At 38.1% G+C, this 27,525-nt stretch overlaps 1 protein-coding gene across 1 annotated transcript in view; it reads right to left on the bottom strand.

Annotated features, from left to right (window-relative positions):
* The window catches only part of ipo11 (importin 11), a 126,384-nt gene extending 99,414 nt beyond the window's left edge, over positions 1–26,970 (bottom strand). The window contains exons 1-8 of the mRNA XM_067612685.1: positions 26,819–26,970; positions 19,143–19,292; positions 16,872–16,972; positions 13,141–13,213; positions 10,679–10,882; positions 4,004–4,136; positions 3,659–3,717; positions 2,157–2,205 (exon numbers count right to left, since the gene is read on the bottom strand). Of these exons, the coding sequence (XP_067468786.1) occupies positions 2,157–2,205; positions 3,659–3,717; positions 4,004–4,136; positions 10,679–10,882; positions 13,141–13,213; positions 16,872–16,972; positions 19,143–19,280 (757 nt within the window). The 5' untranslated portion in view covers positions 19,281–19,292; positions 26,819–26,970. The remainder of the gene's footprint in view (positions 1–2,156; positions 2,206–3,658; positions 3,718–4,003; positions 4,137–10,678; positions 10,883–13,140; positions 13,214–16,871; positions 16,973–19,142; positions 19,293–26,818) is intronic.
* Positions 26,971–27,525: the final 555 nt, after the last annotated feature.

Genomic DNA, 27,525 nt, shown 5'->3' with positions numbered 1-27,525 from the left:
GGTTGTTGTCCACTATGATACACTACACGGGATAAACTATCGATTGTCATGCCTGATGCTATTACCAGGCTAATATTGTGTAGTCTGGACCCAACATAAGTGGGAGCGAGATTACAGGAAGGTCAGTAAAAGAAACTTTTCGCTTTTCTTCAAGGTCAAATGCCCACTTCACCCTGCTGCCTTGTGAGAGTCCCATGAACCCATTACAAGCTTCTGTGTATATAATAAAGTACAGTAATAAAAGAACCCAAAAATGAACATGAGTGAGTCCCTCTGAGATAAAATTTCAGCTCCATAAAACCGCTCATGATGCTAGAGCCAATAAAGATGTCCCATGTAGTTTACTTCTTCATCAGCCTCATAGATGAAATCGGCCGAGACAATAACAGTCTCTGGCATACCTCCAATTATTTGCCAGGGTCATCATTTCCTCTGCCCTAATACATACACATTCACTGATCTAAAGTGACACTAGATCGACTAAAAAGGTCAAATGGCTCCACAATTGCTTTGTCTCTACTTTCAGATTTTGCACAGATAAGGGATTATGTAGATCAAAACACCAGTGCATTTTATTGACTTTGTGTCCTTGCTTTATTTCCTTGTTTGCAGGTGTACAACAGCTCGTAATGTGAGCAGATGTTGTGTCTCAAAGTCGCAGAGGTCATAGATCTGAACCAACAGCCTCCCCCCAGTAAAATCCAATGACAGAGATAAAAAGATAGAAAATTAAGGAAGACAGAAAATTTTCCCCTTGAAGACATAACACAGCTACACTGAAACAAAAGGATATTCACTATTTCTGACATGATATGTAGTCTGGCAAAAAAGTTTCAACGATTAAGTGATAAACAGTAACAGACAGGTGACCTTAGTTGGAGGACAAAAATCTAACAGGAAGAGCCAAACATCTGAGCGGACCACAAATACTGTCCCAAAAACACCAGTTTATATAGCTGACCTTATCAGGCTGTGCAGAGCTGATATTTCTCCCAAGCCCAGCAGTGAGCTGCCTCCCCTTTCGCCTGTCTGCCAGACCAAAATACCGACAGGACCTATGACCCTGTCTCTGCTGCCATCACCAAGTAAATATTGGAAGTGATAGTTGTGGCTGATATCTCAAATTATATGATTTACCTGCATCTGCTGCTATTGCAGCTCATGGAGTTTTGTCTGAGGTTTATCTCTTACTGATGGTGACATCACATAGTTGAAGTGAGATAAAGCTGGGGTAGTTACCACTCAAAAGGGTTTAAAAAAAAAAAGAAAAAAATAAGCTGTCACTGAGTAAAATATGGTTCGATCCTAGTTCACCATGTTCCCTCACACCCTTCCATGTAGTTGCTAGCGCATGTGCAGAAACATGTCATCCATGCAGAATTAACTGTCAAAACATTCATTCATCAAGACAAAAATATAAGGTAATTCCTGTTAAAGCAAGATGTTGGGCAGAGACAACACATTGAAGGATTATTCTCACATGTAACACAACAAATGGAATATTAGAGAAAGAAGGCAAACTCTGTTTGATTTGATAGGAGGGGTGGAAGGGTGAAATTACTTCATAATTTGTCATAACTTTATTGCTTAGATTTTATGGTCACACCAACTAGTGCAGTGTGAGGTCACCATCAAAGATTTTCCAGGAAGATGCATTTGATGGTGGCTTTAACCTACATTTTCAAGAGCCAACAAATACAGAGATTTTCATACCTACAGATTAAGATTCAGACTTATTTTAAATAATGGTACGGTGAGAACAAGTTGGTCTTAGAGGTCCTCTGTTTTCTCTGTTTTGTTTAGAGAAGAAAAGATGCCCCTTGTGATGATTTGCCAGAACTATTAATTTGACACCCTCATTACGCTATAATGGCACAGTGAGCACAAGTTGGTCTTGGAGGTCCTTTGTTTTCTCTGTTTTGTTTGGAGAAGAAACAATGCCCCTTGTGATGACTTTGCTAGAACTATCAATTTGACACCCTCATTATGCTATGCCATTATGAGATGCCTAGACTTTTGATATCATAAAAGTACCTTTGAATTTTAAGTAGGTGCCTTCTTCATGCATTAGATCAAGCACCAGTAACTGAGTTTCTTACTGAAAGGAGAAGCCCAGAATTAGAGACTCAGGACAGAGAAGGAAGACAAGTACTCACAGCATTCCAAGAACTGTTTTAGCCTTTCAAACACTGCATTCAGGAAACCCTGAAAAGAAGCAGATGAGGAGAGGGTGAGATAAAGTTTAATCTCTTTGACATTTTTGCAGTTGAATCGCTCATGATTGCTTCATCAGTATTACCCAGACGCAGATAACTTCAGTATGTGTGTGTTGGGTACATGCATGTGCACGTGCGCATGGACACACTCAGTGTGAGTATTTCAGCCATTACACAACCTTCAGCCTGTAAGCTAAAAGTTGTCTCATTAGTGCTATAATAGAAAATTCAACAGAATTATTTCTGTCATAAAATGTCCTTGGCACCCCCCGGTTGAAAGAGAGAGAGAAAGAGAGAAAAAAAAACAACAAATGAACCAGTAGAAGAAAAAAATTGGAAACACTACAATAGAAAGACAGACAGAGAAAGCACAATACAAAGTGACTGAGCAGGCCCGTAATATTAACGACATGGTGACCTTCTATGAGTGCATATACTGTATCTCAAGGCTACTTGTAGCCAAAAGATAAATTGAATGTCCTTTTGGCAGTTTTTTAATTTCCTGGCAGCTTTTGGCAGGAAATGAAATAATATGAAGTTATACCAAGCGATGCTGCCACAATCTCTCTTTATATTTTATAAAATATTTTCTCACCGTGGTCAAAAATACAAACAAGTATTCAATATATGATGAAGAGAAACTGAAAAAAAGCAAGCAAACTCCAAATTTTAAGCCGTAACTATCTATTATTACTAATACTAATCAATAAAGTGAGTGATTACTTCTGCACTAATGAAATCTCTATTTGACACAAGTGTAAAACCCACACAATAACATCATCCTACCAATGGCTCTCCAATATTTGTGATGATATGGACAGCAATATTATATTTCTCTGAATGAAGCCAGACACCTCACTAGTTTTTTTTCTCAGGGCTGTTTGTTAAGAGTGGGAATCTTTGAGTAGTAAAAATAAATGTTACCTCTTTAAAAGTCTATGAAATTACACTTTCATAGTCACTGTAGGCTTTCATTCTTTCCATTATTCTCTAAAGTTACTGCTATTCTTTCACCAAACCTTGATTGGCAAAACAGGAAGTAGCTAGAATCTGCAGCTCGAGTTCAAAGGACCAGGACATTTTGTGCGACTGATTTCATTATCTCTGAGCCATGGGGGAACCAAAACCCTACCCTGACAGATGCTAGAGATTTTTTTAAAACCAGATTTTGACTAAATTGAATTCAGTTTCATGGATTTGGACTTTCTTCACCCTGAAAGTGGAAGAAGAGCTCACACAGAACTCTTGACTCTTTGAACCGAGACATGACTTAAGGCCCTTTCAATCACCGCGGCCATCCACATTTTGCACACTGTGATTGGAGTCATTTTCAGCTCAAAACACCAACAGAAAAATATCAGCTTTTTCCTTAAAATGAGAGTCTCTATAGCAGCCAAAGCAAAAATAAATTTTAACTACTGGCTGATTTTCCTCAGACTCACCATCACTTCCATATTCTGTTGTGGCTCTTGGAATCCATGGACTGTCAACTTACGAAGCACTGAGAAGGGCAGAGAGAGAAAAAATAAGTATGCAGGATTGTCACTAATTGTAATTTCACCATATAGCAAACTCCATTTAATTGGTGTTTCACAAAGTAGCAGCACATACTAATATTTTCACAAGTGCACAACTTCTCTGCCTGATGGAGTTTGTGTCAACAGGTGGAATCAAGTGATACAAATCATATTTATTTACATGATATGATTACATGAGACTGCAGTTATGAAAGTATATATGCGTCTGTGTGTGCGCACAATGAATGTGAGTGATGCATATTTTGCTACCTTTAAGAGAGAGCAGTGTCCTCTCCAGTGAGCTGAGCGCTGCCGCCTCATCTGTGGCACAGATCTGCTGGAGGAAGCAGTCGGTGTGGTGGCTCCACAGGGAGCATGCGAAGCTGTAAATGCCTGACGCAAGCTGCCGACACACACACACACACAAACAGTACAGTCAATCACAGTCAGATAAATTTATTCTGGATCAGTTATCGGTTTCAACAAAAGGCCATTCTAGTGAGCACATGAAATTAATCAAAAATATATCTGCACATTATATTTACATGTAAATTGCACCTATGGACATCACAGAGTCAAAGTTAGTTACTGATATCTATACACATATGAACGTGCTTCCACATAATAAACTCGCATAAGACAAACACACACAGAGCAAAGAAGGACCTCTGAGTCACAGCTCTAAATGAACTTTCTATTACATTCTCTGCCATAACATTATTTGAGCGCAAACCAATTACTTTCTTAGTTATGAAGGCATCCTCTCATAGAGACAAAACAAGATCATCATAGGTAGAGAAAAGTGCCCCCTGTCCAATCAAGTGTTCAGTGTGTAGTCTAGCACAGTAGCACAGAAAAATAATAAATCTGCCATGGCACAATAATGAGCTTTGTATTATGCTTCGGTGGGTGTTTTCATAAACATTACATCTCAGTGACTCTTCAAACATAGTGGTTCAATATTAGAGCATTTCAGTACGCTGCTGCTGAAGGAAAACTACACATCAGATATTGTTACACTGTGAAATATCATGGTTTAAAGAGATTCCTGCTTCTCGATTAAGGTAAATACCCAAAAAGATTCAATGATTATACATCTCAAAAAGAAAAAAAAAGAAGCTGAACTCATTGACACAAGAACTATGTGTCGCTTCCAATGTGGGCAACGCTGAAGTGTTAGGTGGGGAAAATCTGAAAAATCAGTAGTTAGGTTGTTAACATATACCTGCGGAACAAGAAATCCCTACTTTGACAGCACAGCATAGACTTTGTTAGATTCTTTACATAAAACTGCAAGACTGGCAAGTTTCCTCTTAGGGGAGATTACTCTAGAGTTTGCCGTTCCTCAGAGACTAATCCAATGCATGTAACCTAAAAGTGATGACCCAAATTAAGGAAACAATCTCAAAGTCTTCTTTTGACTTTATCACTTTTGTTTCTCCGTTTTCAGGAAATCAGGTATTGTTTGAGGATATGCGTCGTCTTAAGGCTTTTCTATGGGATTAAAGGACATTTTAACAGTACTCTACACGGCCAAAAGCAGGTCTGACTGCACAACTAGATATACTGTACCTGAAAATGACAGACGGATGGTCAGTATAAAACATTTTCCAAATGCTATGGGACCTACTAAGTTGTGTTTGTATGCCAACCACCATCTGAGGTGATGAGGTAATCAGTCACCAGGTGTGCTATGGTGCCACTTTCAGATTTATCATCCCCCTGCTGTTCAGCTCGTTATGCCTCATTTGCGACTTGTGCATTTATTTGTACAAGACAACAAGATTTAAATGTTGAACGCATCTGCTACCTCATAAAACAATGGCAACAGCTGTAAGAACAAAGGGTACCTTTAAGACCAAGCCTGTGTAATCGTTATGACCAATTTCTGAAGTAGTTTTGACCTCCATAATGCTTCTCTCACACCACAAAGACACTGCCAGTCTTTCACGCTTGCAGACTAAACACAAGTTTATATATAGCCCAAGAAAATAAATATGTTACATAAGTGACACAGTGATTATACTGTGAAATACAGGGGCCATGAAAAAATTACAGTCATCCTCCAACTGGTGACTGTAATTAAAGCTCCACCCACACAAGTTCCTTGAAATTACTTCTAAAACTACATTGTTCTAGTATTCAAGTACATTTTAAATCTACAATATCTTAACCATCATCCCAGTAAATAAGTCTTATTTAAACTATAATCCTTTCTTTTATTATAACATTTACAAGAGCAAAGAACCAACAATTGTGCCACAATCATGCTTTTGACAATATTCAACAGAAACATAATAATCACACGCTTCCATTGAATCCCCTTGTGACAGTTTTACGACTTTGACCTTGACCTTCAAAAATGGTGGGAAGATGTGGAGAATGGAGAATAAGAATTTTAAAACGCCTCTCCTACACACACTCACACAGGGTCGGTCAAAGGTCAATGTCGTAAAATTGTCATAAGGGGACTTGATGAAAGTGTGTGATATATTTCTCTCTCAATCACACCTGCAATGTTTGCTGCCGAGCACAAAACAGACAATCACACAATAGTGTTTTCCTAACAAATGAAAAAGACTGCATGGCTGAAGGTAAGGGTTTTTAACTCTATCTTAACCCCGGGTGGCACACTACACTGAAAAGCATTATGAAACAACACAACAAGAGCTGAAGGCACAGCTTGCAACACCTGAAAAAGTAGCCCTCAACACTTTAACATGCTACTCATAACAGTAGACTGACAGCTTCACTCCACTCTCCTGAAAACAAAAACTTTGTCAATTAAGTCTCCAATTTCCAATTTTTTTGCATCACAGTACAAATAAGAATCCGGTCAGACAGAAACAGTTGACTAGTCACCAGCCAGCAATTGGGGAACAATCTGAATTTCAATTATAGTTTTGTCAATTGTTGTTGAATCATTCAAGAAAGGATTCCAACGCATCCGAGAATCAACCGTTTTTCTGATGTACATGTGTGTACACATGTGCATGAAGCTTTTTCAGTTGCAAATCATGTGTGTATGTGCAAATGTGTGCATTGTGTCTCTGCTCCTTTTCACAACTGCAGAAAGAGACAATAGAGGCAAATTTCAATAAAAGCAAACCATTTCATTTCCTCCATCTGCAAGCTGATTCTCCATTCCAGCAGGGAGAACTCACAAACAAAAGCCATCTAAAGGAAAGTGCAGTTCATTTTGTTTGACAATTCGTTTATGAAAGCCAATCCTGTGGGATATTGCCTCTCTATTGCTATTCAAAAGCACAAAACAAGATGCTGGTTATCACCTGTCCCATTCCTCTCTCAACTTACCGCATATTTGAGAGTCGCAAAAGGCAAACAAGGAAAACATAGTGTCGATGATATGCCTTTATGACAAGAAATGCTCCTGTAAAACAATGCACCACAAAGCACCACTAAAACTTTCATTTTTTTCAGAAATAGCAATTTCCATTTAATGAAATATTGCCTTTTAAGGAGAAAACATTCTACAATCTATTACTGCCATAACAAACCACCACGATAAAAGAATGCAATTTCACGTAATCTATGTACAGTTTACCATATAGGGAAGTGAAGAGAACAACACAAAGAAGTCGGAGGTCTATGTTACATCTCGGTGTGATTTTAAAGATGTTCCTATGCTGTTTAATTCAGTAAAGTAACACATAGCCTATGTGGGTGTTTGAGCATTACAGTACATCTGTACAACCCCACTGGCCTCTGGGAATCTCTGGATATACAGTTTGTACACTGGATGAATGAAAGCAACTGACATCTACCAGCCTGGTGGGATCAGGCTCGACACATGTGTTTACACCCTTTTTGATATGCATGTCTTTGGGCTATATCCATCTTGATATGTCATCTCCCTGTTATTGCTCAGGGCAATATCATCCACTGTTAAACTGCGAGATTGTGAATGCATTATCATCCTGTTTGGTGGCAACAAGAATCTATTACTCAACAATATCATTTTCAACTGTACAACTGAATTAAGATCCATTCCCATTCAGACATGGCCTATTAAGTACTCACAACTTGGGGTGCCTGCTCTGTTTTCAAAATGAATGTTTTCTGTGCTTATTATTCACCCGTCGCTTTAGTCCCTTCTTCTTTTCTATCATATAAGAAGCAGAAAAGAATATTATGATTCTCTGCAAATTTGTAGTGTCAATTACATTTTTATTTTTTTAATCCAACACTGTTATTTTTAAAAAGGCAGCAGGCAATCTCCTTCACCCAGTCCTCTCCTGCTCACTTTCTCCACTCCTTTCTCAACATAATGCTTCTAAAAATGACCCAGTTTGATCCTCCTCAGCCTCACCATTTTCTTTATTACTCCATAACTTCTTCTAATGTGATCCCTCCTCCTGTCACCAACAGCCCTTGGTTTCTTCAATCATTCCTTTTTTTCCTCACGTTCCCCCACACCCTGCCTATTTATCTCCCCTTCTTTCTCTCACCATCTGTCTAGCTGTGTATCTGGTGAAGTGTTAAGAGTTCCCAGAACAAGCCTCAGCAAGATGACCAGTAAAACAAAGAGCTAGTTTATGCACTGCTGTCAGTGCATCATCTCCTGAGATGCAGTCAACATGTGGAACCGACTGCTGGGACTTAATCAAGGAGATGGGCTCAAACACCCACATGCTCATGTAACTGTACTTATCTACACATTTTGTCCAAACTAAATAGAGAGAGAAAAAAATCCAGTGTAATCATAAAAGATGAAGAGATACTTAACTGTCCAATGCAGGCTCTGTTAAAAGTGAAGCGTTTCTATATGTTTCTGTGAATGAATAAATGTCAGAGGTAACATTCAGGAAACCAGTGAACCAGTTATAATTATGTTCTTTCTAAATCAGAGCTGTAATTAGAGCTGTGTCATTATTGATTAATCTGATGATTATTTTCTTGATTAAGCATTTTGTCTATAAAATGTCAGAAAGTAGTGAAAAATGCCCATTATATTTCCTTTGAGCCCAAGGTGACGTCTTCAAATGTCTTGTTTTGTCTGATCAACAGTCCTGTCGTGTATGACAAAGAAAAGCTTTAAATCCTCACATTTGAGAAGCTGCAACCAGCAAACTTTCAGCATTTTTGCTTTTTCAAAATTGTTGCTGATTAATTTTGTGTTGATCGACTTATAAATTGATCGACTTATAGATTGATCGACGCAGCTCTATTCAGTAACTACAACCCTCCCATGGAAGTGCAATTTTCCTTGTTTTAAAGTCTCATAGTTTTCTTTGGTCATGAAAACATGAGTCCTCATGAGTGGAGTGGTGAACAGCGCCTTCCAACAAGACAAGGATGGTATTGACAGGTGTAGCAGTGTATACAAATAACTAACATTAAACATTCACACCTCATAAACTGAGGTCATATAAAAAAGGTCACTCATCTTATATTCAGACTACCCATAAAGCAAATACTGACTAAGGAGCTGAGTGTTGCATTATCCTGTGTCATGTCACTATTTCACAACCTCTGGTGTGTGCGCACACATATTGGCCTCCGACCCAGCTATTTCGTGAGAAGGGAGAGCACTACATGGGCCATTTAGCGTCAAAATCATCAGTGAATCATTTAAAATCTGCAGTTAAATGGGGCTCTGGCTGTCTTTGTTCCTCATTTTGCCTAAGGGCACACATTTTGGCATAGAGCATGCCTCTGCACGATATCCAACTATTTGATCTCAGTCACTGCCTCTGACATGCAGTGGTCTGTCTCCGTCAGGGTTGGGTTATGCTAGTAAAAAGAACAACTTTGTACATGTTGTCTGACAACTTCAATAGGCAAAATATTTATAGTTGTTCCAAAAAGCAGCACTCGAAGGCAGGGTGAAATAATGGGCGCAGAGAGATGACACACGATACATTTTACATATGGGGATAACAGTGCACACTTTCAGACCGTCTCCTCTGGAAGGCATTCGTAGGGTTGTACTCGGTCGCACACACAAAAAAAAAATGCCAGAAATAGCTGTGTAACGAATGAAAAGAGAGAGCTTGAGAAAAAAGTTTAAGCCCTGCTTACTTTCTCACCTCCACGCCTGACCAATCACTGCATGAGGAGGGTGCGAATGTCTGATCGTTGGTTTCAGAAAGTTATAGAAAGTTACAGAAATTCCAATTCCAACATCGGAAAAGTGTGGGGGGGCAGGGCATTTTCCGAAGCAGTTCGACCGACCAACAAGCGGTTCTAATGGAGGATACTGGCGCCTTCAATCTCTTTCTCCCTCCGTTGGTCCCTGTCTTCTCTCTGTTAGTCTGTTTGATCATCTCATTCCCTTAAACCCCTTCTCTTAACGACTATCTTTCTGCCCAAGTCTTATGTTCTTTAAAACCATGGATGGTGAAAAATGAGGATTTGCTCTGATTCACAGCCTCTTTGAAAAGAAACACTGAGTTGCACAACCTTCCCCGTAACACAACCACACACACAGACAAATCTATTCCCAAACGCATCAATCATGCTCGAGTCATGCATGGAAACAGACACTTGCACAGAGAATGTTGTAGTCGAAATGTCTCATAAAGCAGCTAAACAGCATCTCCTACAGGCAAAATATGAGAGTGCATAAACTGCAAGATAATTGTACTATTCACCTATTCAAATTAAAAGTTTGGCAGAAAAATGGGAGTAATAGACAAATAAACATGACAAAGTCAGAGTGCAGAACACAAGAAAAGAAAGAAATCAAACTACAAAAGTAGCAAAGTTCAGTAGACAGAGTAAAAGTTTTATTTTTCTTTACTTGACATCCTACAGTGACCTGGTATTCTGTTGTGATCACGTACTGCTTCATGTGTTAAAAACAAAAAGCCAGAGAAGCATAGTATACAACCAAGAATGAGAAGCAAAGAGATGAAAAATAAGGCTGTTAAGATGTTGAGCTGAGAGTAATGATAAAACAAATCATTGAAAGTGTAGACTTACATCCTGGAAAAGCCGCCTGTCCTGCGCCAGACGCTTGGACGCTAGGGTTTTGGTGACATGATAGAAAGTTAGCAGCGCTCTGTGCTGCTGCAGGCCATCCTGACCCTTCACGGACTCGAGCAGAATGGGGATGAGCTCTGGCCATTGCCTGGGGCAATCCAGACGGGCTACCTTGGCTATCAGTACTGCGATCTGGGTCGCTATCTGTTGGAAAACAAGAGACGAAAAAAGAATGACCGGAGGAAAAACATAAATACAGCACAAGATGGTCATGCCAAAACAACATGATGAGAATCATATAGAACATCTTAATCACTCATAAATATAGTACAGTAATTTGAAATGAATGATGTGGACAAATGGGGCATGAAATATTAAACTATCCTATTATATAACTATAATGTATCCCATATTCCTCCCCTGTTACAGATATCAGTCACACAGATTAAACTGATATTCACAGTGCTTCTACAAGTGTAGGCTTTACATTGGGATGATATTATGTCTGAACTGTGTGTCACATGACATTATCACACCTTCACTTTTGCTGAACTGAAAGCACTAATCAAGTGTCAAAATATTTCTCGACACTACACAAAAGTAGGTCAATTGTCTAGACTGAGAAGGACACTTCAAGCCTCAACATCTAGTGGACACTGTAATATAGATGATTGAAGCATGTCATTTGAACATCACCTTAAAAAGCTGATTTTTTTTTTTCACATGATGAGCATACGCTGAGTTTGATATTACAGCTGTGATACACACATTCTCTCTGTGATTACCTTTTCACAGTTCTGTAGTAAATATATTAACATAAACATCCTATTATGTCAGCAGGTGTTGTTTATTTATATATGTTGTGATGATCATTTATAAAATAATGTAGTGTAATATGAAAGCCGCGCAATAAATCTCATGAAGGTTATATTGTTCAGTTTTTGTTGAAACTGTTCCGGTGAGGTGCTGTTTTAATTACATGACATGTTTGATCTGACCAAATATTTTCAGTGATGGCAGTTTCATCTTTGATTCCCAAACTTTAGTCCATGTTTAAATTTATATAACAAATATTAAAGCAGTGAATTGGCAAGTTGCCCACTTTTTGCTCTTCTGACCTGATTGTTGTTTTACTATATAACACACAATCAGTACCAAACACAGTCAGTTATTTAGTGTAATGTCTACAGCATGCTTCGATAAACAAACTTATATGCACCCTTTTCACCTTTAGCAATATAATTCAACCAAGTGGTAAATAAACAGCATGCATGCAAATTTAACTTTCACGCATCATTAAGTCATTACTTTTCAAAGAAAGCTAACTGAGGTCAGAAAATTTACCAGGATTATATAACTTCTACATGTAAACTGCCCAAACAACACTGGAACACCCACAGTCACGTGCAAAAACACGCACAAGCCCTTCTGGAGTTTGACAAAGAGAGACTGTGACTGGTGAGACATATGGTGTTTAAATGGCATTCACTGCTTGCCATACGGACCCTATCAGTCCTGATGTTGGAGAGCTGTCCCTCAGGGATATGTAAGCTGTAGAAACCAGGATGGATGGCCAGCATTCAGGGCCAACTTCCATGTCCCGTCAGACAGACGTATTACACACTGCTTGCTTTCTGAATTATTTGCTTCTTTCAGCGTTCCCCCAAGAACTGTAAAAAGCATGGTTTGTCAAACTTATGGACCCTCAAATAAAGTCCCTGTTTGCACTTCTCTAACTTTCTTAGTCTGAATTTACTTATGTTTACTGCTAGAGCTTTTATATTGCATTTTAGAACATATTTAAACTCTTGATTACCATAATCACCATAGTCTTCCAATGGGCCCAGACAGTTTACAGTGATTTTTGCCTGTATTGTTGCATTTTTAATCACCTAAAAACAAGAATAAAAGTCTACCAATTGAAGTTCCCACCATTTGGTCTGTGATCAAGTCTGTTTGTTCAAATGGAACAGCTGGTCTGATCAAGCTAATTCTTGATGCCATCTGAAAATCACAACAGTTTGATGCCAGCAAGTGGTTTGAAATTGAATAAAACACTAAGTATGTGTGGAAATTAAGTATGACACAAATTTAATTCGCTCTTAGTTCTTCCTTGGCTTTAAACCACTTCATCACTACAAACCATATATTGCAGCGCTATGCATTATGATGGATAACCATACCATAGATTTTCATACTGTAGTGAAGTGAGTACACTACAGCAAAAAAAAGAAATAAGTTTAAAAAAGTAATGTTAATTGTGCATAAAATGGAAAAAAAAACACTGGTATGAAAAAATGCTGGTATGATGATTCAAGTTAATTTCCTTCTACATACATGTGGTATATGTTTTGTGTACCAAACTTTTAAAAACTGCCCAAATCAGTGAGTTTCATTGAACCTGTATATAATGCTAAACATTCATTTTTTTGTTATAGAACACCCCATGTTTTCCTACTAACCTGATTGACAGGCTCATTGAAGTTTGTGATGAGACCAGCACGCAATGATGTCTTCTCCTCCTCTGACAAAGCACTGTAAACAAACCAACCAAAAAGATGTTCAGAAGAAGTAAAGAAACGAGAGTGAGAGAAATACAATCTTGCTCCAGGACAAATAACCATACAGCACATACACTGATGTGTGCAGTTAATTAGGAAGACATCTCTCACATTTACCCGAACTGAACTGAAGCGTGAGTCGCCAAATAACAGTAAAACACATTTTTCAAGCTTTGCCTCTCTGTCTAGTTAATACAATTTCCACTTGATGCCACTTTAATAAACTGATTTGAAACGTGATACACACAAAGCAAAGAGAGAGGGAGACAAGGAGATCCAAGCAAATGCTTGACAGAAAAAAAAAAAAAAACAGTGCCAAGGTTTAAACCCTGGACCTTCTGTCTGTAAGGCGGGAGTCCTAAACACTGATCCACAATGTCGTATTATGATGAAAGGGTGCCAGCCATCCTGGCATCGTTGAACGCAGCTCATATCCTAAGAGACTCCTTATAATTTCACTTCAAATTCTAGAAATGAAAAACATAAACTTTAATATGGTGAAGATATGAATATAACATCAATCTGCCAACTTGTTATGGGATCAATTAAATCCCTGTATAACACTCTATATAGCACAGGATCTGCCAGCTGCCTGATTTAATCAGTAAGCTTTGGATAAGATTTGATTTCCTCTGACTCCCATCTTGCAGTCTGCAATATGCCTATACACTACATTTTTGCAAACAGTATGGGATGTGTGCAAAAGAGTGACAGTGTGAATCTGTAAAAAGAAAAAATAATATGCTGTCTACTTCAACCGCAGCTGAAGCTAAACAGAGTGGGAGAGTGTTTGATGAGAGGAAGAGTGAATGAATCAAGCTGCAACCTTGGACGGAGAGAGGGAAAATATGGGTGGAAGACGAATTACTTGAGGGGAAGAGTGTGAATTAGTGAAACAAGATTTACCATACACACATATTTTGGAAATCTGAGAGGTGAGGCAAAGTTTAAAGAAATATGGGATGAGTGATTAAAATATATATTAATACAAGCGAGTGAGTGTCTGAGTCTTGCTGAGTGTTCGTGAGCGAGAGGAAACCAGAGATGACAGGAGAAAAAAAATGAAGCGAGGCGGAGAGAAAACTTTTACTTTAGGAGTTACCCTGACACCAGAGAGATAAAAAACAAACCCAAAATGTTTTTGGCTGCTTTAGATGTCTTATTTCAGTTCATCCATAAGGTGTGTTGGTATAGATACATTTAAAATTTATGATTCAAATTTGAAGTGTTATAGTTTACCTACATCTCAGAGAGATTGTCTTAATTTTTCAACTAAATCAGCTTTTATTACTTGGTGATTATTTTCTAATGACTGTTTTACAAAACAGTGGATTTGGTGTGCAACCTTGGGGAATCTTAGGTGAGTTTCTCAGTATAAACCTTTCATTTAAAAAGTTGCAACTGTTTTCGATTTTGCACATCTATTTGTTCTGATGGGCCATTTTTTGCCCCAAAACACCCCCCACAACACAAATAGCAACACAATACACTGAGCAGGCTGAGCCAGCATTTCTGCTGTAAATTACTTTATTTCAGTTACCACATTACTTTTTAAAGGATGCATTTTGGTTTTACTTCATTAAATATGTTCACAGTGTTTTGCAGGTCTTCCTAAGCAGTGTAATAAAAATATTTTAAAACCCTTTCAAGAAAAAGGCATCTCAGCAAACAGAACACTTTACTTGTCAGCATTTTCACAAAACTATAAAAATGCATGTATGCATTGTGGATCCAGCTTACATAAACCCATATTGTCCAATAAGCCTGTGTAGGCTGGGAACATACGTATGCATGACACAATATCTAAATAGTCTAAAGTCAATGTATATGCTGCATATAAAAGTATATGATAACACAAGTGCAACAACATCAAAAAACATACTCACAAAAATCAAACATCCAAAGATATCAACTTAAACTGCACATATGTAATATAAATAGCCTTCATAAATGTCTTTTGTTGATTCTTTTTATGCTTTAAAATAAAAATGAGATTATACTTTATTGATCACTAAAGGGGAAATGGGAGGTATTAAATTCAGTATGTAACTGAAATCTGCTTCTGCCGTTTATACGTATATTACATTAAAATAAATTCCCATCTCATAATTCCGTCATAATGGACAACTAGCAGGACTGAGTACAGCCCTAGATATCATTAATAAAAAAGGTATAAGTGAGTTTTTCAAGTTATGAAAAATCAATTGGCCTTTTTCACAGAAAAACTTTTTACTTGTGAAAGCAGAAAAAACACAGTAAACCAGTAAGCCATTCCAGTGTGCCAGCATGCACAATACCATGGCTGTGAAACTGGAAACCATAATGGAATAAAGCATTTTTGATGTTGTCAAATGTCATTAAAAAGGTCTATTTCGCCAGTATCTCCTACTTCTCATTAAATGGTTTCTCCCAGTATTGCAATAGTATAGTCAATTCAAAACATTGAGACTAAAGAGAAGGCCTTTGCTGTTTTATTCTTGCTCATTGAGGGACTGATGCAAGATCTAATGTTAACCAGTGATGCTGCATATTTCTCAAAATAATTGCACATTTTATTTTACTTGCACTAGACATATCTTAACATTACATCATATCATCTACTGTGCGTTTGGCCAGGTTCTCACAAAGAAATACAAGAAGCACCATTCCATATATCAAAATGGACAGACAAATTCAATTTACATTACATTTTTAACAATATTTCAGAATGTATTTTATGATTTATTGTTTTGTTATTTTGTTTTTACATTTAAAAAATTCCATAAACTCAGTTGCGCTACATTACTGTGAATCACTGTAATTACAGAATAAAATACCATGTAATGTGGCCTACGATTTATATTGTGACACTACATGCATTGTGCTGTCCCACGTAGTACCCACTTCTTAGATTAATGGCAGTAGTCCAGAGGTAATCAGATAAATAACCCAAAACCCTTTGCACGGCACTCTTGCCAAAGTTGTTTTGCTCTTCTCCGTAGTTCAGTAAACTGAATTTCATTTGTTAGAGGAGGAAAATCAAGAAAGAAAGAAGACAATAAAAAAACTAGAAGTGGTCAAAGAGTGTCCACAGAATGCTGAGACAGAACTGATTACCTACGGCCAGCCTCTGTCCTGTGAATTTAAGAACAATTCAAATCCAACAAAAGCCAGCTAGTCCATCACCCAAAGACAGATTGTAGGCTTTGAATGCTCAAAGCCAATAAACTGACAGACAAAAGAGACACAAAAACAAAAACTGAGTATAAAACCAGTGCACAATGATATGAATAATCAGGGTGGAGGGTAAAAAAGAGAAAGAAGAAAGTTTGGAAAAGTGTTGAAGAGAGAACTGCAGACATAAGCTATAACTGTTTAAAGACAAGACAATGGGAAAAATGGAGGCAATGAGTAATAGAGACCAACTAGAAATCTGTGACAAAAACAGATCTGAATGGAATGACAAAGCCTCGATAACAGGCTGAGAGATTAAGACTGATGAATAGAGACAGAGCACAAGTTAATGAGACAACGAAGGAGAGAATAAAGACGAGCAGTGGAAGGGAGAAGACAAAAACAATAAAAGCCTGAGATGAAAAAGTTAGAGGAAGGCTGATAGCAATAGGGAACAAAAACGGCAAGCAGGCACTTACTGAGGCGCTACTCTCCTCCAGTATCTGTCAATGCCATTTTTGAAGTACAGCACAGCCAACCACCTGACGTTCACATCCAGCATGTGGTTATTGAAGATATTCTATGAAAAAGAAAACAAAAATACATTTGCTTAGTTAAGATAATTTTTGTTCAAATGGGTAACGCCAGGCAATTTAAGAACGAACTCAGTTTAATGATGCGTGACAGCTCAAGCTATACTAAAGAAATATAACTCATAAAACTGAAGAATAACGACTTAGATGTGTGATACCATCAAGCCGCATTTTCAGAGGTTTCCCCATTAAAATACAGGACACGCTGACTTTGTGATCTAGAGTGTTGAAGTTATACACACTTGTGTAGTTCTATTTCTTTTAAGTGCTAACATTTCTGAGGGGTAAAATGCAGCCATAATAGCCCTAGAAAATCTAGCTGAGTGCTGTCACAGTGCTCTCAAAGTCATTCTCCTCCTCGCTGCAAAGGCAGGAGCTCTATAGAGAGCAGCACAGTAGTATCAGAAATTGGAATCTTGGCTCCAGTCTTTTCAGATTCAGGAGGTGTGAGAACAAATCAGTTAAATGAAACAGGTTTTCAATTAAATTTTTTGCTTTAATACAGACATAAAACATCCCTCTGTTGTATTAAGGGAACAGAAGATATGCAAGTAAAAATCTGCCCGATGTCACTAAACTATTAGATGAATCAGTACGACTGAAATTTAGCTGACTGACATTTGATTAATTGATGCTGCCCTTCCAGTACCATCTTTGGAGTAACGTACAGATACATAATTCCTCTAAATTGAGTGAGATAGAGCACATTGTGCACTTTGGGCAAACTGATATTGACCATCACAGGCAACTACAGCAAAAATATTACCAGGAACAACATCTACTGCTACGTCAAAGCAAGACAAAAATGTCATGTTTCACATTTATTTGTTTGCATGCTCTGTGACTAAATCGCAAATGTGACGGGAAGGATAAAAATGTCAGATTTATAGTAAATATGTTCATTATAATGAAGGAACATGTCTTCTGGTGCAACGATGTGGTTCATTCATGTGTTTTAATAGTTTTTTGGAAAATAATGACAGTCTATGGTTTCATCAGGGCTTTGGATACACAGATAGTACTTGTTAGGATGAATTCATTGCTGGTTTTGATCTTTTCATGGGATTTGTTGAAAAGAAAAATATAAAATACTGCTGGATTTATCCTTTAATGATTTAAATAAAATGTATTTCTCCATCTTAACAGATACACCTGGAATCTCCTATTGTGGAAGATAACTTCAGTTGAGTTTGTATCCTGACCTGAGGCCAGGCATACCAACACAACTTACATACACACAATCCCTCAGACATTCAATGCTACATGAGCCATATATATGGATTGCTTAAAATGTTTCTTCTAAGATGTACTTTTGCCTTATACAGGATCTTTCTATCTATAATATATTCATGAGCATGTAAACACAACATATGGAAAACAGCTTTCTTGTACATGGAAAAGGTCTTTCTGGCTCAGGCTGAACAAATCCTGGAGCAATTTCTCTGCTGAATGTACAGAGACCTGGAAGCTGAAATCCATCTTCTCATTTCAGTCCATGCGAGACAGCAAAGCCAGCATATTTCCAAAGATGTCTGAGTATTCCTTTAAGAATCAATATGGGCTGTATGGTGCATACACACCACATAAAAGTTAGTTGCAGGTCAGGGCAGAGAGACTGACTGCACTCTAAGCTCTGGTGAATTCATTTATTGTATAGCCAACATTTTGATCACACTTGGTCCTAGACCTTGAGATACCAAGTTTTGTTGAAATATCTGTGAATAAATGAGAATAAAAGTATTCAACAGAGCTTTGAGATTTCCTTTAACACATCAAATCCCCAGCTGCCTGCTTTCATCCCATTTCCCTACCTCTCACACAATCCTATGCTTTGTTGCTGTGATTACATATATTGTGTAAAATTGCCAGGATGCACTGTCACACATGAACACAGGATACATAAACCTTCAAATCTGCAACTGTTAGGCAGATTACAAGATATCCCCCTTCTATTAATAACTAATCTACAAAGACATACTCCTCTATCTGCTTCAATTAAGTTACTTCAAAACTTACAGTGCATTAAAAATCTGCACAAACCCAATGGCATCCTGCTTCTCTGTAAAATCATCACGTTCATTAAGATTTCAATTAATTAAATCTCAAATAGTTTTAACTGCGGTGGATTTATTCTCATTATTTGATATCTTCCCTCACCAGAAGGACAGAGTAGAAGCCTGGCTGGGTCTCCCACTGTCGGAGCTGCTCCTCCGCAGGCTTCAGCACAGCTGTGTCCTGACTGGTCGCTTGGGTTAAGGCCTGCAGCACCACTGAACTGGCACTGTCCATATCCATAGCTGGATATATCTGGAGAGAAATACAAGGCGGGGGAGGGAAAGGAGAAAGAAAAAGACAAGAGAAGAGTTTCATTGCTCTTGTTGTGAAAAGTTCTGGAGTTGAATCTTTCAGGGGTAAAAAAAACAAAAAAAACAACAACTTGAACTTAAAATAGTTGCACCGCAGGGAAAAAACAGTATAATAAAACATCAACTGGGAGCTGAGGCAGTCAAATTACATCTACAAAAAAATGTCAGAACAAGGATTCTTCTTTTTTTGCTCCGTCTGGCTTTATCCCTTTATCCCTGATTTTTACTGTAGATCAAGCGGCGCTGAAATCACTGTCAGCCATAGTGAGAAAGAAACAAATCCTTCTCAATAAAAGTAAGCACACCTGATTGAAACACTGGCAGTCGTCTCTACCACTCGAGAACTCTGTCCCAGATAGTATTCAAGCAACCCAGTTTCACAGGTCCAAAAGGTGTTTTTCATTTTCAAAGGAAATACCTGAGTCAGTCACCTCTGTGCCTCAAATAAGGGATTCTCAGATAGAATAATAAACTATTGCCTAACCAGACCTACTTGGGATCATGAATACTTTCTTACGAGGTCATATTTCACATTTCCGGAGGCGCTTGTCAATAATAGGATAACTGATGAAAATTCTTTTTCTTCTTTCCATTTTTTTCCCCCCACAAAAAAAACATAGCTAACTCCTCTTCTTCAGCTTTGAGAGCATTCCCAATAGTTGCAGAGAATGTCTGTCAAGCATGAAATGAAAAGCTTTGAAAACTACAAGAGATATACATTATTTACCAGCTAATCATGTCAAGATTCTGCAGTCAGAAACCCTAATAGGCAGTTCATTCCAGATATGTACAAACTATATTCACAAACCAGGCAGATTATGAATTCTCCTGAGCAACTGACTGCAGGGAGAGACCAGCAGAGGTAGTGTAGTGGAATTGAGCTTTCACTAGTGAGCTACAACATGAAAAGACTGAGCAACACTGCCATCTACAGTCCAGAGCCAAATATTCAGCAGCCTGATCCGTTGTGTGTTTCAGTAACTGCACAGGCATTCTGGCCATCTTAATACAAGCTTTCAGTAATAGTACTTTGGCCACAACTGTTGTCACATAACTGAGACTGATTCTTTTAATGAACAATCCATAAATTATTAATTCTGAAACAAATCTATTCAGAAGACTATCTGTGAAGGTGTGTTCCTGTTATTAGGTGTGTTCGTAGCAAGAGCGGTACCAGTCTACTCTTAATGAGATTAATGAAAGCCAACCCTTACTGTGAGGGAGCCTCTATCAGGATTATTTCCACAGTAAAACAGCAGAGAGAAAATCCATCTGCAAACTGTAATATATCAGTTGAGCGTCTTTACATGCATGATTATGATCAACTGACGTTTTTGAAGTGTCCCTATTTTTGTGCATGTAAACAATGGTTTCACAATGGTGAATTTTATTTTATTTAATACTTTAGGTAAATAGGTAGAATCATTGAGATTATGATCTCTTTTTCAAAACTGACCTGTATACATGAATAAACATATACAGTTTAAACATGGACAAACACACGTTTCACATTATTTTCATGTTTAAAAAAAACTATTACAACTGTAATTGCAAATACTTAAGTATAGCCTTTTAAAATTGAAGTAAAAATTCAATTTTTTTGTAGCTCATTCCATCTGTACAGAGCATGATGTTTGAAACCAGTTCTTCCAAGCTCTGTCTGAACATGAGGTACAGCTAAAGTTAAAATGTCCTGTGACCAGTACTGTATTTATGTGTACAAAGCAGTTTTTGCAGTAGACGCCTTTCAGATAAACAACATACAATGCTGCTTCCTTCTGCTGGTTAAAGATGACCATCCAACCTTTTCAATATAAAGATGCAATCATGCATAAGCCTTTATCCATGTTTGAGAAACAAGATAGCAGCTGTGATACTAAACAATGTAAGCGGTGCATTGCTTGCTCATTGAAGAAACAAACAACCTGTGGAATTTCCCATTGGATGAAAGAATGACTTTTCACTTTTCTCTTGAAAGGATAAGCTATTTCACCAAAAACAAACTTGTTAAATTCTGGAAAACTTTGAATGTTTTTTACAATTTCCTGGAATATAATGACACAAAAAAATGATAATTGGAATGATGAACGGATCTGACTGCTAATAAGACTGTGTTTGTTTATTTTTTTCTCTTACTTTTATATGTGTGTTAATCGCAGTGCTCTGCATTGTAATTGTTTGGATTATGTTTGGTTGTCAGTGTTATTCATCTTATTGTCCTTTTTTGTAAAAGACAATAAAAGAGGTGTTTCAAAAAAAAAAAAAAAAAAAAAAGAAGCTGTGATACTGTTGCATGTTCACACCTACTGAGGGTTTCTGAATAGTCTGCCATGTGTACGCAATTGTTGATTGCATCCTCTATTACTGGTGATAGAATTGAGCAGTTAAATCCAGCAGAGGGTGTTATACATGCAGCAGAAAGCCAGACACCAAACTGGGTTCATCATCAACTGCTGATGTAACTTAGTTGGTACAGAAATGACAGACAGGGGCTGGATGTGGAGTTCACTTACATCACTTACACTGATGTAAGTGATCAGAAACCTGTATAATATTATAATCATGTATGCAGAGATATGAATAACCATGTTTCATGTAAACGTTATACCGCAAATACAATCAAAATCAGGACAGTAGCTGATATACTCAGTGATGATAACTTTCCTGAAGTGGGCAGAGTGATTTTAACATTTTTGTGATTTTGGCATTACAATCACAAAAAAAGTTATTACATATGGTAACAATGTCCCCAACTTGCTAAACTGTATTTCATTAAATAGTTCATTAAATCGAGAGGAAAATCCAAATCATACCACAGTAAAAATCGATTGCTGACTGTGTATCAAACAAGAATGCAAATTCACCTATTTCACTACATTTGCAATTGATCCAGAAAAAAATAATTACCCAGCGGATGCAACAGATAACTGCATAGAAGGGATGGACAGACCATGACATGTTTCTTTCTATTACTACTCGGTTCTGTGATTTTTGTTATCACATTGACAAGTATTACAGTTTCTACCTTGTAGCAGACAATCTGTAATAGTATTTTACAACAGCAGTTATATAGGCAGCATTTTATGTATAGCCTATTTGATCCTTTTTCTTTATTCAAGTTTTATTTTTTTTGTTCTATTTTTTTCTATTTATTTATTTTAGTTATTTATAATTATTAAATTCCCTGTGAAGTTTACCATTTCAGTGCACTGATATAATTTTAGACAATAAAGTGTATTGTTAAACTGTAAAATATCCTGCCTCCATTGCATGCATATAGACGGGTGACAAATTAAAAAACAAAAAACAATATAAAAAGTGTCTTAGTTAGGTGTTGGGAACTCTACTGGAGGGATGAACACCATTCTTCTAAAAGATATTCCCTCATTTGGTGTTTTGATGATGGTGGTGAAGAGCACTGTCTTACACGTCGGTCCAAAATCTCCCATACGTGTTCAATGGGGTTGAAGTGTGGTGACTGTGAAGGCCACAGCATATGATTCACATCATTCATACTCATTAAATCATTCAGTGACCCCTCGTGCCCTATGGATGGAGGACTCTCATCCTGGAAGAGACCATTCCCATCAGGATAAAGTGTTACATCATAGAATAAAGGTGATCACTTAGAACAACTTTGTATTGATTTGCAGTGACCCTTCCCTCTAAGGGGACAAGTGGACCCAAACCATGCCAACAAAATGCCCCCCACCAAACCAACAAGATCAGTTTTTAAACTTAACTTTATAGGTTGGTAAGGTTGCCCACCCAGAACCCAGTTCTGAATTGAGAGAGAACCCGGGGTATTTTTAAGGTCAATTCTTTTACATTTTGGTGTCAGTTCTGGTCTCCTCTCTGTCCTCTCCTCTGCTCTCTGTGACAGTTTTTGACCGAGGGCTGGGCTCAACTCCTCCACACACACAAAGCGGACAGCAGAGCAGAGAGGCCGGAAGAGACAGCGAATCAAGTGAAGTAAAAGATAATATTTTACTCGAGTTAACGACAATAACACTCATTACTGTAAGTGCAATAAAACCTTTGCAAGTAAAAAAACAACAATTTATCAAAGCACCTGTTCAACAAGCATACACATGTAAAAATGCCATATTTTCACTGCTTTGCACTCTCCCATCCACCGTTTTACACATCCACAGCACGCTAGTTAAGCTAATTGCGAACTGTTATGAACAAACTAAAACAAAAGTTGTGTGTATGTAGCCTAACTGTTTATCTTAGTTTGCCACGCATCATTAAATTTGGCAAACTCTTGTGAATTCAGCTACAGGCTGAGACCGCACCCCCCTCTCCCTCCCTTTCTAAACTTCACTCAGTATTTTGATGTCCGGAGTATTATTTATTTTATTGACATTTTTAGTTTCCAGTGAGATATTATTGATTTAATATAGTAACTTTGCTGTTGTAAAAATTACTTTTGCTCCTCTGAAAACAATATTTAGTTATATCTGATATATAAATCTATTCTAATCTTGTTATGAATTTATTCTTTTTTAAAATAATATATTTTTTAAAAAGCAATTCTTCAGTAATGAAAAGAACTTATAAGAGTATCGATTAAGAAGCTAACCAACAAGGAGAATAAGAATAGTAGTATTGATGAAATCCTAACAATACCCATCCTTACAGGTGGGTTACACCTGCAAAATGTCACTCGATAAACCAAAATACAGTGTGTTTTTTGCTAGTGTCAACCATGGCTGTGTGACACATTAATACATTCAAGTTTGTGTGCAGGCACTGGTCTTATTTCTAAGACTCACTCATCTGCCTTGGGTGGAAATTCTCAGTGCTGACACTGTCACTGCAAGACTCTCAAGGTGATCCATAAGTCCCCAATCTAGCAGAGCGTTTTTTAGTAGCCTGGGGCGGCTTTTTCTAATTGTTTTCAATGAGAGTGAAGCTTTTTGCGTGATGGTTTTGCTTTGATGGGTGCCTTGCATTTTTGCAGGAGTGCCCTGAACGCCTCAAGTTGAAAAAAACTTCAAATAAGAGCAGAAAAGTGTTTTTCCCCATTGTACATTCAGATGAATTGAGAGGCGAGCCTTCTGTGGTGGTGACGACACCAAGTGGAGATACCAGTCATGGAGGACAAACTAGTGGTGGCTGTTGCTGGAAATCCAGAGCTATATGACTTTACCAACCATAGTTACCATGATTTGAATAGAAAACAGCAGGCCTGAATTGAGTTTACTTCACAGCAAAATAACTGTTAGGCAAAGGGCAGGTGACTCGATGGTTGCTTAGCAACAATTTAGAAAAAGGTGCAGCAAGCTGCTCTTTTCTTGAAATTGCAGGCTCCACAAGAAAGGCAGTGCTGGGCGCCTCGCATCTTGCAACCTGAAAAAAGTGCTCTGTCTGATCAGGGCCTTAGGGAGCCAGGCCTGGTTGAAATAGTGGCAGTGGCAGCTAGCAATAGCACTTCCGGTGGCATCCTCAGCTGCCACGGCAGCTGCCAGTGAGGTGCCACGTTAGCTGCCGGTGTTTGTGGCAGCCGCTAGTGAAATGCCATGTTAGCTGCCGGTGTTTGTGGCAGCTGGCAGATGCCAGGCAGTTTTGAAGGATGCCATTGTAAAATACTGACCTGAGTGATTGTGACATGTTGCCTGTTTTTGGCACTTGTGGTGGCACCAGCAGCTGCCAGAGACATGCCAACACAATGGCCGCTGTGGCAGCTGCCAGCTGCCACGGTAGCCGCAGGTGTTTGCGGCATTTGTAGGCTATAGCCTATATGGTTAAGCAATAGGAACACCGCTGTTATATCACGCTGCTGACGTAATGGCTGAAACCATGGTTACAAAATGCTTCAGAATATAGATTTTCAATACCAAAGACTTCTCCTAGTAACTGGAAGTTAGTCTACAGTCTATTTTTTTTTGCCACAAACGCTGACAGCTGCCATGGCATCTCACTGGCTGCTGCCACAAACAGCAGCAGCAGCTGTGCCATAACTACCTGCTGATGCCACTAAGTGAGCTCACCCTCCTATGGGCATGCAGTCAGTTTAAGATGCCTCCAGTCAACTGTAACAGTCTGCCCAGAATTCATGTGCATGGTAGTATTGTCAGTTTAAAATTGTGTCAAACAATGTCTTTCTGGCAAAATAGGATATCCATGCTTGTACACCATCCATACATGTAGTCAGGTCATTTTGGTCTTGCTTCTCCCACAGTCCACTAGATCGGTGGAATTATATGCTTTTTTTACAGCAGACATTTGACTTGTCATAGTAGGAAAAATGCAGGTGTTACTAATAACATTAACAATGGCTCTGTTCTATTCAAGTGTGTCAGTAAGCCATGACAATGTGACAGAAAGTCAACATGCACGGTACCAGAACTCAGTCATCATTAATTTGATTATTTACACTTGTGCTTTTCCTGGTATGACATGCAAAAATGTCCTCTGTGAAAAGGGCCTATTGCCTGAATTCATACAGGCTGTGCTGTCTAATCAAAAGCATAACATTCTCACACCTGTGCACCTGTTCATCCTATTCCATTCTCTTCTTTGACCAAGCTAGCAATGCATGCACTCTCAGCACGAATGCTCAAAATTCACAACACGAAACTTGGTTGTTGACTGTCTGCCGTTTTCAAGTCGCAGAGAAGATGTGCTAATTTTGTAACAGGTAGCTTGGTAACATACGGGGTGGCGTTGACACTGACCGTTCAGTATTGTTGTAACGTAGCTACACCTGTGTCAACAAACTCCGTTTTATCCAACGTTAGCCAGCTAACTGTGTTTTGCACATGCCATGGCCTCTGCCACCACCGCTAGCTAGCTGTCAAATGCTGGCTGAGTGAACAAGTCAGCTGAGAAACGCTAAATGCTGATAGCGTTAGCTCTACCAACTAAAACGTTTTCAACAAAGTGGCTGAGATTTGTTAGACTAAAGCAAAGTTATCCCGTACCTGGGCCTTTTACAATATCCAGCTATACGCGTCCTCCACGCTTTTATCACAGCAAACCTTATAAACGCTGCTATTATGAAGATTACAACATCAAGACACAATCATAGCTGCTATGAAACGTGTGTATGAAGTGGGTTAGTTTGTTTTTGAAGCGCAGAGAAACCCAAAACAAGCTCAATGGTAAAGGTGTCAGAAGGCAGCGGCTACAGCATCATTAGTTACATTCAAGTTATTTTCATTCACACTTGAGTTTCATTAGTGATTATTTATTCGCAGTGGAGGCCAGGGTACCTTATTGGCCCTCTTTGCGTGTCACCTACTGTGAAAGCACAGCAAACGCCCCATTCACTAATGAACGGCGACACTAAACTCCAAATCGTAACATACCCCAAACACCAAAGCTAACTTTGGGCTAGCTAGCAAGCTAAACTTATTCAATGCGAAACGAAGGGCCGACAGTGTCAGTGATGCAGAATAACGTATTTCCTCTGGTAATTAAGCAAATAACCGCACAAGAGGAGAATAAAACTGGACTCACCTAAAAGAATGACGGAGGAAAAAACTGAATCTGTGCTTGTAACACTGGCTGCTAAAGCTCTGCCTGTGGTAATGTAATGGGAGATGATGGAAACACACGCTTGTAGGAATGGCGCGAGCAACACACCAGGCGCGTGTTGATGACGTCAGAGAATCTAGTCCTCCTCCCTCCCACCTCATCCTCATCGCCCTCTTATCCCGCTTGATTATTAATTGAATTAAAATGTATTGAAATAAATCCTCTGTGGTTGGTTTTAATGTTTTAGAAAATTTACTCTATTATTAATATTTTTTGATTGTATAATATTTGATTTTTGTTTTGTTTTAAAAAGTAGTCATAGTGTCAAAACAAATCATCACTAACACAATTACCCCGCTAAATCATAGAAACTCAATCAATCGAACTATTTATATGGCACCTTTCATACAGGTTAGTGCAGTTCAAAGTGCTTTACATATGAGTGACGAGTTGATAATAAAATGTAAACAGTACAAACAATTGGGACTAATATAACAGACTAATTGAGACTAATGCACATGTGGAAAAAAGAATAATAATAAACAATACAACAGATCTAAAAAGACATAAAATGAGAATTAGATTGAAATGATAAAAGACAATGGCAATTAAAATAGATAATGGGGATTAAACATGAATACAATAAAATAAATGATTAAATAAAAAAATAATGGTAATAAAATATTCTA

Source organism: Thunnus thynnus, chromosome 2 (genome assembly GCF_963924715.1).
Source record: "Thunnus thynnus chromosome 2, fThuThy2.1, whole genome shotgun sequence".
NCBI classification, from domain to species: Eukaryota; Metazoa; Chordata; class Actinopteri; order Scombriformes; family Scombridae; genus Thunnus; species Thunnus thynnus.
Note: the sequence above shows the minus strand (reverse complement) of the source record. Positions and strands in the feature narration are given on the sequence as shown.